Consider the following 16,787-nt stretch of genomic DNA (forward strand, 5'->3'; position numbering starts at 1 on the left):
AGTGAGGGTAGGTGGAACCCGCAGGTAACATAGCCCCACAAGAGGTACAGGCCGCAAAAAAACCCTGTGCCTTAACAGCTTTGCTCCTTGTGGACGACATGCTGTTGTCTCCTAGGAGAATGATCACTGAGGGTATATGGGCAAAAAAAGGGTATACAGCCCGACCGAACAGAATATATATATATATATAAATACGTATCTATTCCGGCACCCTAGGGGGACCAGCACCGGGTGACCGGTGTGGCTTACCGACCGCTAAAAAGCGGAGTGTGTGTCCTCCAGATTCCCTGCCTTAGGTCCCCCGGAGCTGCAGAGCTCTTCCTGAGAATCCTCCACCGGCAGAATGCCAAAAAAATGGCTGCCGGAGCTCTCAAGGGAGGAGTGGAGCTGTGGGCGGCGCCAGGAAAGTGCGGGAATCTGGGGTCCCCACAGTGATCAGAGAGGGGGGAGGAAACATGCAGGATGGTCCGGCCCTCACATCGGCCGTCCCGCCCTTACCCCTGACAGGCAGGCCCGGGGGCGAGATTTTTGCGACTATGCCGCGATGAAGCCGGGGACTAAATTTGAGACCGCGCCCGACAAGCAGGCACGGTCGGCGCGGAAGTCTGCCGGCCTTCTCAATTCAGCAGCTGCCGCAGCGTCCGGGAGGAAGGTGCTTTCCCTGCACAGTCCCCTATGGGGACACAGAGTACCTTAGAGTTGCAGGGCCCGGTCCCTGAGGTTGAATAGACTCCGGTCCGGCAGATTCCCACAGGGGCTGCGGAGGGAGCACGGTCCCAGTAAATGGATGACCGCTCAGGATCCCACTTCTCCCAGAGCCGCTAAGGGATGGTGAAGGAGACGGCATGAGGCTCCGGCCTTTGTACCCACAATGGGTACCTCAACCTTAACAACACCGCCGACTTAGTGGGGTGAGAAGGGAACATGCCGGTGGCCCCGTGGGGGCCCTCTTTTCTTCCAACCGACATAACTAATATGAGAATGCATGAGTGGATGTGTGCCTCCTTCCACACAAAGCATAAAACTGAGGAGCCCGTGATCCACGGGAGGGTGTATAGGCAGAGGGGAGGGGTTACACTTTTTTAAGTGTAATACTTTGTGTGGCCTCCGGAGGCAGAAGCTATACACCCAATTGTCTGGGTCTCCCAATGGAGCGACAAAGAAATGTTATGTATAGAGACTGGAGAGCAGGGATCCTTCATGTCTGTGAGTGCTGTGAATGGTGAGGTTAAAGGAACAGCCCAAGGAGCTCAGAGACAGAATTGTGGCAAGGCACAGATCTGGCCAAGGTTACCAAAGAATTTCTGCAGTACTCAAGGTTCCTAAGAGCGCAGTGGCCTCCATAATCCTTAAATGGAAGAAATTTGGGACCACCAGAACGCTTCCCAAACTGAGCAATCGTGGGAGAAGAGCCTTGGTGAGAGAGGTAAAGAAGAACCCCAAGATCACTGTGGCTGAGCTCCAGAGATGCAGTAGGGAGATGGGAGAAAGTCCCACAAAGTCACCTATCACTGCAGCCTCCTCCACCAGTTGAGCCTTTATGGCAGAGTGGCCGACGGAAGCCTCTCAGTGCAAGACATACAGTGCCTACAAGTAGTATTCAACCCCCTGCAGATTTAGCAGGTTTACACATTCGGAATTAACTTGGCATTGTGACATTTGGACTGTAGATCAGCCTGGAAGTGTGAAATGCAGCAAAAAAGAATGTTATTTCTTTTTTTTTTTTTTAAATTGTGAAAAGTTTATTCAGAGAATCATTTATTATTCAACCCCTCAAACCACCAGAATTCTGTTTGGTTCCCCTAAAGTATTAAGAAGTATTTCAGGCACAAAGAACAATGAGCTTCACATGTTTGGATTAATTATCTCTTTTTCCAGCCTTTTCTGACTAATTAAGACCCTCCCCAAACTTGTGAACAGCACTCATACTTGGTCAACATGGGAAAGACAAAGGAGCATTCCAAGGCCATCAGAGACAAGATCGTGGAGGGTCACAAGGCTGGCAAGGGGTACAAAACCCTTTCCAAGGAGTTGGGCCTACCTGTCTCCACTGTTAGGAGCATCATCCGGAAGTGGAAGGCTTATGGAACTACTGTTAGCCTTCCACGGCCTGGACAGCCTTTGAAAGTTTCCACCCATGCCGAGGCCAGGCTTGTCCGAAGAGTCAAGGCTAACCCAAGGACAACAAGGAAGGAGCTCCGGGAAGATCTCATGGCAGTGGGGACATTGGTTTCAGTCAATACCATAAGTAACGTACTCCACCGCAATGGTCTCCGTTCCAGACGAGCCCGTAAGGTACCTTTACTTTCAAAGCGTCATGTCAAGGCTCGTCTAGTTTGCTCATGATCACTTGGAGGACTCTGAGACAGACTGGTTCAAGGTTCTCTGGTCTGATGAGACCAAGATCGAGATCTTTGGTGCCAACCACACACGTGACGTTTGGAGACTGGATGGCACTGCATACGACCCCAAGAATACCATCCCTACAGTCAAGCATGGTGGTGGCAGCATCATGCTGTGGGGCTGTTTCTCAGCCAAGGGGCCTGGCCATCTGGTCCGCATCCATGGGAAGATGGATAGCACGGCCTACCCGGAGATTTTGGCCAAGAACCTCCGCTCCTCCATCAAGGATCTTAAGATGGGTCGTCATTTCATCTTCCAACAAGACAACGACCCAAAGCACACAGCCAAGAAAACCAAGGCCTGGTTCAAGAGGGAAAAAATCAAGGTGTTGCAGTGGCCTAGTCAGTCTCCTGACCTTAACCCAATTGAAAACTTGTGGAAGGAGCTCAAGATTAAAGTCCACATGAGACACCCAATGAACCTAGATAACTTGGAGAAGATCTGCATGGAGGAGTGGGCCAAGATAACTCCAGAGACCTGTGCCGGCCTGATCAGGTCTTATAAAAGACGATTATTAGCTGTAATTGCAAACAAGGGTTATTCCACAAAATATTAAACCTAGGGGTTGAATAATAATTGACCCACACTTTTATGTTGAAAATTTCTTAAAATTTAACTGAGCAACATAACTTGTTGGTTTGTAAGATTCATGCATCTGTTAATAAATCCTGCTCTTGTTTGAAGTTTGCAGGCTCTAACTTATTTGCATCTTATCAAACCTGCTAAATCTGCAGGGGGTTGAATACTACTTGTATGCACTGTATGAAAGCCCGCATAGAGGTTGCAAAAAAACACATCAAGGATTCCCAGACTATGAGAAATAAGATTCTTTGGTCTGATGAGACGTAGATAGACCTTTTTGGTGATAATTCTAAGCGGTATGTGTGAAGAAAACCAGGCACTGCTCATCACCTGCCCAATACAATCCCAACAGTGAAACATGGTGGTGGCAGCATCATGCTATGGGGGTGTTTTTCAGCTGCAGGGACAGGACGACTGGGTGCAATTGAAGGAAAGATGAATGCGGCCAAGTACAGAGATATCCTGGAAGAAATCCTCTTCCAGAGTGCTCTGGACCTCAGACTTGGCTGAAGGTTCACCTTCCAACAAGACAATGACCCTAAGCACACAGCTAAAATAACAAAGGAGTTGCTTCAGAACAACTCTGTGACCATTCTTGACCGGCCCAGCCAGAGCCCTGACCTAAACCCAATTGAGCATATCTGGAGAGACCTGAAAATGGCGACCACCAACGTTCACCATCCAACCTGACGGAACTGGAGAGGATCTGCAAGGAAGAATGGCAGAGGATCCCAAATCCAGGATCCCAAGAAGACTCATGGCTGTACTAGCTCAAAAGGAGGGTGCTTCTACTCAATACTGTGCAAAGGGGCTGAATACTTATGACCATGTGATATTTCAGGTTTTCTTGTTTAATAAATTTGCAAAAATTTCTATATTTCTGTTTTTGTTCTGTCAAGATAGGGGATGGGGTGCAGAGTGTACTTTTTGGAATTTACCAAATGGCTGCAATGAAACGGAGCGAAAAACTTAAAGGCACTGTAATAAATAAATATATATATATATATATATATATATATATATATATATATATATATAAAAAACACAATGCATATGCGTGTGAGGGGGGGGGGGGGAGAAAAAAAAAGTGCAATAGACTGTTGACATCTGCTGGATTGAATACAGCCCTCCCTGATCATAAGATGGGGGTTTTGATCTTCCCATCAGAATGGAGAGGTGGCCGGGTATAAGCGCTCCGCTCCATTCATTGACTATAAGGCTGTCGGAGTTAAGTGCAGCCCTCGGCCTTTTTTCCCTCCATTCCTAAGAGGTATTTTAGAGTTGTGGGTTTTGGGATCAGTGGAGGTCCGACCTCAGTGATAACAATAGGAATAACCCTTTAAATAATGATTTTTGGCACAACACCCATTCTCAGCAATCTCTTAGCTTAGATCCAACATAATAGGGGCCGGCTGTGATGATTGCAATATGTTATAATAAGTGATGAGTGGGCACTGACATGCTCGTGTGGTCATAACTAGTTACAAACTCACAAACATGGTAGTGTCCGCTCATCACTAGTTACCAGTACTGAGCACCGAGCATGGTAGTGCCCGCTCATCACTAGTTACTAGTACTGAGCACCGAGCATGGTAGTGCTCACTCATCACTAGTTACTAGTACTGAGCACCCGAGCATGGTAGTGCCCGCTCATCACTAGTTACTAGTACTGAGCACCCGAGCATGGTAGTGCCCGCTCATCACTAGTTACTAGTACTGAGCACCCGAGCATGGTAGTGCCCGCTCATCACTAGTTACTAGTACTGAGCACCCGAGCATGGTAGTGCCCCGCTCATCACTAGTTACTAGTACTGAGCACCTGAGCATGGTAGTGCTCACTCATCACTAGTTACTAGTACTGAGCACCCGAGCATGGTAGTGCCCGCTCATCACTAGTTACTAGTACTGAGCACCTGAGCATGGTAGTGCTCACTCATCACTAGTTACTAGTACTGAGCACCCGAGCATGGTAGTGCCCGCTCATCACTAGTTACGAGTACTGAGCACCTGAGCATGCTAGTGCCCGCTCATCACTAGTTACCAGTACAGAGCACCCGAGCATGGTAGTGCCCGCTCATCACTAGTTACCAGTACTGAGCACCCGAGCATGGTAGTGCCCACTCATCACTAGTTACCAGTACAGAGCACCCGAGCATGGTAGTGCCCGCTCATCACTAGTTACCAGTACTGAGCACCCGAGCATGGTAGTGCCCACTCATCACTAGTTACAAGTACTGAACACCCGAGCATGGTAGTGCCCGCTCATCACTAGTTACGAGTACTGAGCACCCAAGCATGGTAGTGCCCGCTCATCACTAGTTACGAGTACTGAGCACCCGAGCATGGTAGTGCCCACTCATCACTAGTTACAAGTACTGAGCACCCGAGCATGGTAGTGCCCGCTCATCACTAGTTACAAGTACAGAGCACCCGAGCATGGTAGCGCCCGCTCATCACTAGTTACAAGTACTGAGCACCCGAACATGGTAGTGCCCGCTCATCACTAGTTACGAGTACTGAGCACCCGAGCATGGTAGTGCCCACTCATCACTAGTTACGAGTACTGAGCACCCGAGCATGGTAGTGCCTGCTCATCACTAGTTATGAGTACTGAGCACCCGAGCATGGTAGTGCCCACTCATCACTAGTTACGAGTACTGAGCACCCGAGCATGGTAGTGCCCGCTCATCACTAGTTATGAGTACTGAGCACCCGAGCATGGTAGTGCCTGCTCATCACTAGTTACAAGTACTGAGAACCCGAGCATGGTAGTGCCCGCTCATCACTAGTTACGAGTACTGAGCACCCGAGCATGGTAGTGCCCACTCATCACTAGTTATGAGTTCTGAGCACCCGAGCATGGTAGTGCCCGCTCATCACTAGTTACGAGTACTGAGCACCCGAGCATGGTAGTGCCCGCTCATCACTAGTTACGAGTACAGAGCACCTGAGCATGGTAGTGCTCGCTCATCACTAGTTATGAGTACTGAGCACCCGAGCATGGTAGTGCCCGCTCATCACTAGTTACCAGTACTGAGCACCTGAGCATGATAGTGCCCGCTCATCACTAGTTACGAGTACTGAGCACCCGAGCATGGTAGTGCCCGCTCATCACTAGTTACGAGTACAGAGCACCTGAGCATGCTAGTGCTCCCTCATTACCACTTACTAGGAAACTGGGACTTTTTCCCAGGACCGCTCGGCCTCCAGGACGTCTTCGGTTCGGGGGCTGTGGGACAGGTCTTTGTGCGTGGTGCCGCCTGTCTGTTCAGATATCGGCTCGGGACGACCTATAATGAAGGAATAAAACAAGTTACGATAAAGTTTGATTAGCAAAGTGTGCCCGGAGGAGGAAGCGTCTGCTGCCAGGAAGAGCAGAGGGAGGATGCTTACCTTTCCCCAGCGTATGTAAATGCCGCATGATATCCAAATCAGTCCCGGCTGAAGACTTCACCCCGTCTATGAAAATGCTGGAATTAACCATTTTATCACCTGCTTGGTCATAACGTGGCATTTGTGAACGGTCCAATGGGCCAGACGGGTAGTTGGGAATATTAATGGTCGCCCCCTCGCTGTGCACAGTCCTGCGGGTATGTATGTCACCCAGGAGTCTGTGGTCCCCTAACCACAATGGATATCTGACGTCCGGTATACTGGAGAGGCCCGACACCCCCAGTTCGGACTTGTGACTGGTCAGCCAGCGTGGATAGTCCCTATAGGGCAGAGAGTTCGCGTTATTGTAAAGTCCGGGGTCGTTTTCTCGCTCCCGTTGACTTTTTTCTTTCCGCCTCTGAAGCTCCTGAGAGCGGAGTCTGTGTTCCCGAATATCCAGAGCCGACACGTCCGTCCCTCTCAGTGAGGAAGGGGTTAACGGAGAAGTCAGAGCCATCACGTGAGGAGAAATTCCGAGTTGTTTTTTCAGATTTTTTTGACGTTTTCGCTCTTGGGAAGCTCGAGAGAAGGGCAGCGATCCGTCAGGGGGGAAGCCCAGGAGGTCGTCCGTGGTCAGGCTGAGCAGGTCCGGATCGCGGGCCACGTATCCGCTCCGCGTCAGGGACCGCGTGTGCCGAACAGAGGGGCGCGCTGCAAACGGGAGAGAAACAATGCGGACGTCAGTTTGACCCTTTAAGAATCAAATAATTTTTGGGTTACATACCACTTTTTGATCTTTTTTTTTTGGGGGGGGGGGGGGGGGGGAGAGGTACATTTTGCTCTAGCACCAGCCGCAGCAAGGGCGGCACTTGTGCACATTCATCTCATGGGAATCTTTAGCAAAATGGTGCCATGGGCAGCGCATGTGCACGCTGACATCCACAGGCTCCAGAAAATGGCACCACAGGCCCTGAATATGCATGCGGACATACAGAGATTTCGGCAAAATGGCGCCACGGCCAGCGAATTTGCCCATTGACAGCCATAAGCTTTAGGAAAGTGGTGCCACGGGTGGTGAATATGCAGGCCTCATCCACAGGCTTCAGTAAAATGGCTCCACAGTCGGCCCATACAGAAATTCATACCTCGGCTCAATAATGACCCGAGATCTCAATCTGCGCATGCGCCGCCCGTGGCACCATTTTGCCGAAGCCTGTGGATGTCAGTGTGACTCCCTGACAAAATCAGGGTGTCACAGGAGACTGCATCCATCTTCCAGATGCAGGATACCCTCCTCCTTGGCCTCCAACACAACCCCACACAGGTACAAACACCAGCCACAAAAGCCTAGTTACCCCCCTAGGACAATAGGGACACACCAGTGGACGGGGCCAGGCAGATGGTGACGCCCACCTAGGGGTCCTGAGGTGTCAGGGGAGGGAACAAGACAGTTTAGTTGAGTGCTGACAGTGGAAGTGAGAGGAGTGAAGTGGTAGTCGGGTGTTGTAGCTACCGGACTACCTGAGCTGACTAGGTGGCAGACGGCAGAGCAGGACCACAGGCGATGGAGATCCGGTCACGGGAGACCTTAAGTGGACTGGGGCAGGGTTGTAGCCCGCCGGTGCTGACAGCGGGAATCCGGTCCGGAGGCCGTGCACAGTCAGGGTTCCTGGACCCTAGGGCGAGGACAGCTGCAAGCACCTTTCCAATTAACCAGCAGGGGACAAGATTCCAAGTCATGTTCCACTAATAGCCTAGATAGAGTGAGACGGAAGCCCAACGCGGGGGATAGGGCGTCTGCAAGTGCCTGCAAAAATCCCAAGGGTCAGATCTCGTGGGCCACAGCTCCCACAGCAAAGTCACCGGGAGCGGACTTACCCCGTTTCATGCGGACTAGTCAACACACGAGACATCAAACTAGAAGTGCAGGAGGAAGGGCCCCTGTTCTGTTCACCGGTGTGCGGGACCCGGGCACACCCCTCTGGAGGCTACCGGTATCCGGCACTTGGTTTACTATCTGGACTCTGTGTGATTTATTAAAAAACAGTGAGTACACCGGTATCATCCGGTCCAGCCCTGTAAACTGTGCCCCGGCATCCTACGCCACCTACACCTGGGCCCCGGGACAACACCTCCCCTACCCGTGGAGGGGATCCCACCTTGCTGTCCCGCTCCATCAGCCCCGGGCGTCCCATACCAAGGCAGCGGTAGTGTCACCAACTATTCACCGCAACCCACGGGTGGCGTCACTGACAAACTCTCCCCTGTAAATAAGCCCTTTATTCCGTTGTGGGCGACGGACGGCTGCACGAGCCCCGGATCCGGCTGCCACTCGAGCCACAGCCACGATCCCGGATCCGAGCGTCTCGAGCAGTCCCCCTGCCGTGGTCTGTGCCCCTGCCCGCGACATCAGCATGCACATGCGCCGCCTGTGGCGCTATTTTGTAGAAGCCTGTGGATGTCAGTGTGCACATGTGCCGCCCGTGGCACCATTTTGCCAAAGCCTGTTGGATGTCATCGTGGGCAAGCGCCACTCGTGGTGCCATTTTGCTGAAGATCACCAGAAGACAAATGTGCGCAACTGCTGCCCTTGCGCAACATTTTAAAAAAAAAAGAGGCTTGTAGAAATGCAGAGAAGCCGCGGCACAGCTGAAGAACCTGCCAACAGTCCTGCCCCGATGCACGGTATATTGCACCAGAACTTGTATCATGAATTAAACAAGAACCAGGAGGCTGCAGGTTTCTGCACTAATGCGGGGGATTTGTAGCTGAAGGGGTAACTAACCACGTAAACGTTGAACTTAGTGACTGACAGTGGGTTAAACATCAGACATCGGTGCAAGCTCCGGTCGCTGCTGGTAGAGGAGGGTGCCATCTGTATAATACAGCCAGCACCTGCCCTGTATGGAGGGGGCACAGCTCTTGACTCCGTGTCTTACACTGCACCTGACATGCAAGTTACATGTTGTGAAGGGGTTAAATCAAGGTAATAGGGTCGGTGGTCACAAAGTGGTCAACATCTATGTCAGCTAGGACAAAAATAGAAGCCCTCCTCTGACAGACTGGGAGGACTGAGCGATGCCCCCTATAGTCACACATACAGTCAGGGCCAGAAATATTTGGACAGTGACACAAGTTTTGTTATTTTAGCTGTTTACAAAAACATGTTCAGAAATACAATTCTATATATAATATGGCTGAAAGTGCACACTCCCAGCTGCAATATGAGAGTTTTCACATCCAAATCGGAGAAAGGGTTTAGGAATCATAGCTCTGTAATGCATAGCCTCCTCTTTTTCAAGGGACCAAAAGTAATTGGACAAGGGACTCTAAGGGCTGCAATTAACTCTGAAGGCGTCTCCCTCGTTAACCTGTAATCAATGAAGTAGTTAAAAGGTCTGGGGTTGATTACAGGTGTGTGGTTTTGCATTTGGAAGCTGTTGCTGTGACCAGACAACATGCGGTCTAAGGAACTCTCAATTGAGGTGAAGCAGAACATCCTGAGGCTGAAAAAAAAGAAAAAATCCATCAGAGAGATAGCAGACATGCTTGGAGTAGCAAAATCAACAGTCGGGTACATTCTGAGAAATAAGGAATTGACTGGTGAGCTTGGGAACTCAAAAAGGCCTGGGCGTCCACGGATGACAACAGTGGTGGATGATCGCCGCATACTTTCTTTGGTGAAGAAGAACCCGTTCACAACATCAACTGAAGTCCAGAACACTCTCAGTGAAGTAGGTGTATCTGTCTCTAAGTCAACAGTAAAGAGAAGACTCCATGAAAGTAAATACAAAGGGTTCACATCTAGATGCAAACCATTCATCAATTCCAAAAATAGACAGGCCAGAGTTAAATTTGCTGAAAAACACCTCATGAAGCCAGCTCAGTTCTGGAAAAGTATTCTATGGACAGATGAGACAAAGATCAACCTGTACCAGAATGATGGGAAGAAAAAAGTTTGGAGAAGAAAGGGAACGGCACATGATCCAAGGCACACCACATCCTCTGTAAAACATGGTGGAGGCAACGTGATGGCATGGGCATGCATGGCTTTCAATGGCACTGGGTCACTTGTGTTTATTGATGACATAACAGCAGACAAGAGTAGCCGGATGAATTCTGAAGTGTACCGCGATATACTTTCAGCCCAGATTCAGCCAAATGCCGCAAAGTTGATCGGACGGCGCTTCATAGTACAGATGGACAATGACCCCAAGCATACAGCCAAAGCTACCCAGGAGTTCATGAGTGCAAAAAAGTGGAACATTCTGCAATGGCCAAGTCAATCACCAGATCTTAACCCAATTGAGCATGCATTTCACTTGCTCAAATCCAGACTTAAGACGGAAAGACCCACAAACAAGCAAGACCTGAAGGCTGCGGCTGTAAAGGCCTGGCAAAGCATTAAGAAGGAGGAAACCCAGCGTTTGGTGATGTCCATGGGTTCCAGACTTAAGGCAGTGATTGCCTCCAAAGGATTCGCAACAAAATATTGAAAATAAAAATATTTTGTTTGGGTTTGGTTTATTTGTCTAATTACTTTTGACCTCCTAAAATGTGGAGTGTTTGTAAAGAAATGTGACAATTCCTACAATTTCTATCAGATATTTTTGTTCAAACCTTCAAATTAAACGTTACAATCTGCACTTGAATTCTGTTGTAGAGGTTTCATTTCAAATCCAATGTGGTGGCATGCAGAGCGCAACTCGCGAAAATTGTGTCACTGTCCAAATATTTCTGGACCTAACTGTACATATGTCGTCTTCTGTCCTCCGATGCAACCTGCCCCCTCACTACCTTACCTACCTCTTCTGGTCGGAGTCGGTAGTGTTGTGGACGGGCGGACGGTGATCCTTCCGGTGCTGGCCGCCTCGTAGTCCACAATGTAGTCCTCCAGGGCTTTGGACGCGGAGTCGTACAGCCGGTCCTTGTACTGTATAGAGGCCAGGGGTCGGTCAGCATCACTGCGACTATTAATCCCCAGGCTGCAGCTGGCCAGGAGCGACGAGATGGAGATGGACGAGTCCGGAGAGCTGGGTCCGGCCATTTCTCCAAGGACGCGTCAGTCCCCGTCATACAGCAAGGCTGGAAGATAAGATTATAAGTCAGAAAACTGCGGAGATGTCCAGCAGCCACATCTCTGGGGGGCAATCAGTGCCCCTCTGTCTGACCTCCAGTGCTCTACTGTCTGACCTCCAGTGCTCTACTGTCTGACCTCCAGTGCTCTACTGTCTGACCTCCAGTGCCCTACTGTCTGACCTCCAGTGCCCTACTGTCTGACCTCCAGTGCCCTACTGTCTGACCTCCAGTGCCCTACTGTCTGATCTCCAGTGCCCTACTGTCTGACCTCCAGTGCCCTACTGTCTGACCTCCAGTGCCCTACTGTCTGACCTCCAGTGCTCTACTGTCTGACCTCCAGTGCCCTACTGTCTGACCTCCAGTGCCCTACTGTCTGACCTCCTGTGCCCTACTCTCTGACCTCCAGTGCCCTACTCTCTGACCTCCAGTGCCCTACTCTCTGACCTCCAGTGCCCTACTCTCTGACCTCCAGTGCCCTACTGTCTGACCTCCTGTGCCCTACTGTCTGATCTCCAGTGCCCTACTGTCTGATCTCCAGTGCCCTACTGTCTGACCTCCTGTGCCCTACTGTCTGACCTCCAGTGCCCTACTGTCTGACCTCCAGTGCCCTACTGTCTGACCTCCAGTGCCCTACTGTCTGATCTCCAGTGCCCTACTGTCTGACCTCCTGTGCCCTACTGTCTGACCTCCTGTGCCCTACTGTCTGACCTCCAGTGCCCTACTCTCTGACCTCCAGTGCCCTACTGTCTGACCTCCTGTGCTCTACTGTCTGACCTCCAGTGCTCTACTGTCTGACCTCCTGTGCTCTACTGTCTGACCTCCAGTGCTCTACTGTCTGACCTCCAGTGCCCTACTCTCTGACCTCCAGTGCCCTACTCTCTGACCTCAAGTGCCCTACTCTCTGACCTCCTGTGCCCTACTGTCTGACCTCCAGTGCTCTACTGTCTGACCTCCAGTGCTCTACTGTCTGACCTCCAGTGCTCTACTGTCTGACCTCCTGTGCCCTACTGTCTGACCTCCTGTGCCCTACTGTCTGACCTCCAGTGCCCTACTGTCTGACCTCCAGTGCCCTACTGTCTGACCTCCAGTGCCCTACTCTCTGACCTCCTGTGCCCTACTCTCTGACCTCCTGTGCTCTACTGTCTGACCTCCAGTGCCCTACTCTCTGACCTCCTGTGCCCTACTCTCTGACCTCCAGTGCTCTACTGTCTGACCTCCAGTGCTCTACTGTCTGATCTCCAGTGCCCTACTGTCTGACCTCCAGTGCTCTACTGTCTGACCTCCAGTGCCCTACTGTCTGACCTCCAGTGCCCTACTGTCTGACCTCCAGTGCCCTACTGTCTGACCTCCTGTGCTCTACTGTCTGACCTCCTGTGCCCTACTCTCTGACCTCCAGTGCCCTACTGTCTGACCTCCAGTGCCCTACTCTCTGACCTCCAGTGCCCTACTCTCTGACCTCCAGTGCCCTACTCTCTGACCTCCAGTGCCCTACTCTCTGACCTCCAGTGCCCTACTCTCTGACCTCCAGTGCCCTACTGTCTGACCTCCTGTGCTCTACTGTCTGACCTCCTGTGCTCTACTGTCTGACCTCCAGTGCTCTACTGTCTGACCTCCAGTGCCCTACTGTCTGACCTCCAGTGCCCTACTGTCTGACCTCCAGTGCCCTACTGTCTGACCTCCAGTGCCCTACTGTCTGATCTCCAGTGCCCTACTGTCTGATCTCCAGTGTCCTACTGTCTGACCTCCAGTGCCCTACTGTCTGACCTCCAGTGCCCTACTGTCTGACCTCCAGTGCCCTACTGTCTGATCTCCAGTGCCCTACTGTCTGACCTCCAGTGCCCTACTGTCTGACCTCCAGTGCTCTACTGTCTGATCTCCAGTGCCCTACTGTCTGATCTCCAGTGCCCTACTGTCTGATCTCCAGTGCCCTACTGTCTGATCTCCAGTGTCCTACTGTCTGACCTCCAGTGCCCTACTGTCTGACCTCCAGTGCCCTACTGTCTGACCTCCAGTGCCCTACTGTCTGACCTCCAGTGCCCTACTGTCTGATCTCCAGTGCCCTACTGTCTGACCTCCAGTGCCCTACTGTCTGACCTCCAGTGCTCTACTGTCTGACCTCCAGTGCCCTACTGTCTGATCTCCAGTGCCCTACTGTCTGACCTCCAGTGCCCTACTGTCTGACCTCCAGTGCCCTACTCTCTGACCTCCAGTGCCCTACTCTCTGACCTCCAGTGCCCTACTCTCTGACCTCCAGTGCCCTACTCTCTGACCTCCAGTGCCCTACTGTCTGACCTCCTGTGCTCTACTGTCTGACCTCCTGTGCTCTACTGTCTGACCTCCAGTGCTCTACTGTCTGACCTCCAGTGCCCTACTGTCTGACCTCCAGTGCCCTACTGTCTGACCTCCAGTGCCCTACTGTCTGACCTCCAGTGCCCTACTGTCTGATCTCCAGTGCCCTACTGTCTGATCTCCAGTGTCCTACTGTCTGACCTCCAGTGCCCTACTGTCTGACCTCCAGTGCCCTACTGTCTGACCTCCAGTGCCCTACTGTCTGACCTCCAGTGCCCTACTGTCTGATCTCCAGTGCCCTACTGTCTGACCTCCAGTGCCCTACTGTCTGACCTCCAGTGCTCTACTGTCTGATCTCCAGTGCCCTACTGTCTGATCTCCAGTGCTCTACTGTCTGATCTCCAGTGCCCTACTGTCTGACCTCCAGTGCCCTACTGTCTGACCTCCAGTGCCCTACTCTCTGACCTCCAGTGCTCTACTGTCTGACCTCCCTCATTCACGGCCTGAAAACTTAAGTAAAGGGTTGCAGCCTCTCCTCACTGCTGCCCATGGGGTCAGAGGCATTTTGTAGAGGTCAGATCCCCCTGAAGAAAAAGAACGGTGCTAGTGACTATTATGCCAAGACCCTCCAAACGTTCATTTGGCTTAAAGGGTCTGTCCACCTGTGGAGACATGTTATATGGTATTTTTATTACTTTCTGCACAGTGAAGTTTCCTCCATGTCATTAGTATTTGGTGGCATTTCCCTTACACTGTGTGACTCAGGGGAAACATTTTGGATCCTTCCACAGTTTCTCACAATAGTTGGTGGAATTTGGGCCGATTTCCCCTGACAGATCTGGTGTAACTGAGCCATATTTGTAGGTCGCCGCTCGTACCGGCCTTTTCAGCTTTTCTCATACATTTTCAATAGGATTGAGATCAGGGCTTTCTGATGGCCATTCCAAAACATTGACTTTGTTAAGCCAATTTGTAACCAGTTTGGCAGTAGCTTCAGGTCATTGTCCATTTGGAAGAACCATTTCCACCCAAGCTTTAAGTTCCTGGCTGATGTCTTGAGATGTTCTTCAGTATTACCACATAATCTTCTTTCCTTATGATGCCATCTATTTTGTGAAGTGCACCAGTCCCTCCTGCAGCAAAACGACCCCACAACATGATGCTGCCCCCCGTGTTTCACAGTTGGGTTGGTGTTCTTAGGCTTCAAAGCTTCTCCCTTTTTCCTCCAAACATAACCATGGTCATTATGGCCAAACAGTTCAATTTTAGTTTTGTCAGACCACAGGACATGCCTCCAAAAATTAAGGTCTTTGTTCCTGTGTGCATTTGCAAACATTAATCTGGCTTTTCTATGTTTCTTTTGGAGTAATGGCTTCTTCCTGGCAGAGTGGCCTTTCAGCTCCTGTTGATACCGTACTTGTTTCACTGTGGAAATGACACAATCTTACCAGCTTCCGCCAGCATCTTCACAAGGTCTTTTGCTTTTGTTCTTGGGTTGATATACACATGTCTGACCAAAGCACATTCATCTCTAGTACACAGAACCGTCTCCTTCCTGAGCGGTATGATGGATGGACATTCCCATCTTGTTTGTACTTGCGTATAATTGTTTGTACAGATGAACGAGGCACCTTCAGGTATCTGGAAATTGCACCCAAGGATGAACCAGACTTGTGCAAGTCTACAATTCTTTCCCTGAGATCTAATTAACTCAGATGTTGCCAATAAACCTATCAGAAGCTTCCAAAGACATGACATCATCATATGGGCTGTCCCATATTGTTTAAAGGCATAGTACTATTAGTGTATGGAAACGTTTCACTTTGCAGAAAGTAATAAAAATGTCTTAAAACATTCTGTCTCATTATTCTGGCATTTGGCAAACATAAATAATTTTGGTTCCTAATTCACAGGAAAGGTTTATTCTGATTTCATGTCAGATAGTGAGAAAAACCTGCAGATGTGTCTGTATAGAGAGCAGAGGGAAAAACCTGCAGATTTGTCTTTATAGAGAGCAGAGGGAAAACCTGCAGATGTGTCTTTAGAGAGAGTGGAGGGAAGAATCTGCAGATGTGTCTGTATAGAGAGGGGAGGGAAAAACCTGCAGATGTGTCTGTATAGAGAGGGGAGGGAAAAACCTGCTGATGTGTCTGTATAGAGAGTGGAGGGAAAAACCTGCAGATGTTTCTTTATAGAGAGCGGATGGAAAACCTGCAGATGTGTCTGCATAGAGAGCGGAAGGAAAACCTGCAGATGTGTCTGTATAGAGAGGAAGGGAAAAACCTGCAGATGTGTCTTTATAGAGAATGGAGGGAAAAACCTGCAGATGTGTCTTTATAGAGAAAAGGGAAAAATCTGCAGATGTGTCATTATGAAGAGCGGAGGGAAAAACCTGCAGATGTGTCTTTATAGAGAGGAGGGAAAAACCTGCAGATGTGTCTTTATAGAGAAAAGGGAAAAACCTGCAGATGTGTATTTATGGAGAGCGGAGGGAAAACCCTGCAGATGTGTCTTTATAGAGAGGAGGGAAAAACCTGCAGATGTGTCTGTATAGAGAACGGCGGGAAAAACCTGCAGATGTGTCTTTATAGAAAGGGGAGGTAAAAACCTGCAGATGTGTCTGTATAGAGAGGGGAGGGAAAAACTTGCAGATGTGTCTTTATGGAGAGCGGAGGGAAAAACCTGCAGATGTGTCTGTATAGAGAGCGGAGGGAAAAACCTGCGGATGTGTCTTTATAGAGAACAGAGGGAAAAACCTGCAGATGTGCCTTTATGGAGAGCGGATGGAAAAACATGCAGATGTGTCTGCATAGAGAGTGGAAGGAAAACCTGCAGATGTGTCTTTATAGAGAGCGGATGGAAAAACCTGCAGATGTGTCTTTATAGAGAATGGAGGGAAAAACCTACAAATGTGTCTTTATAGAGAATGGAGGGAAAAACCTGCAGATGTGTCTTTATAGAGAAAAGGAAAAAACCTGCAGATGTGTCTTTATAGAGAGGAGGGAAAAACCTGCAGATGTGTCTTTATAGAGAGGAGGGAAAAACCTGCAGATGTGTCTTTA

At 50.1% G+C, this 16,787-nt stretch overlaps 1 protein-coding gene across 4 annotated transcripts in view; it reads right to left on the reverse strand.

Moving 5' to 3' along the window:
• The window catches only part of C1H18orf54 (chromosome 1 C18orf54 homolog), a 39,491-nt gene that overhangs the window by 21,127 nt on the left and 1,577 nt on the right, over nt 1-16,787 (reverse strand). For all 4 annotated transcript variants that reach the window (XM_075343399.1, XM_075343402.1, XM_075343394.1 and 1 more), the window contains exons 2-4: nt 11,164-11,442; nt 6,379-7,068; nt 6,155-6,275 (exon numbers count right to left, since the gene is read on the reverse strand). In XM_075343399.1, coding sequence (XP_075199514.1) covers nt 6,155-6,275; nt 6,379-7,068; nt 11,164-11,404 — 1,052 coding nt within the window. In that variant the 5' untranslated portion in view covers nt 11,405-11,442. The remainder of the gene's footprint in view (nt 1-6,154; nt 6,276-6,378; nt 7,069-11,163; nt 11,443-16,787) is intronic.

Source organism: Anomaloglossus baeobatrachus, chromosome 1 (assembly GCF_048569485.1).
Source record: "Anomaloglossus baeobatrachus isolate aAnoBae1 chromosome 1, aAnoBae1.hap1, whole genome shotgun sequence".
Lineage (NCBI taxonomy): Eukaryota > Metazoa > Chordata > Amphibia > Anura > Aromobatidae > Anomaloglossus > Anomaloglossus baeobatrachus.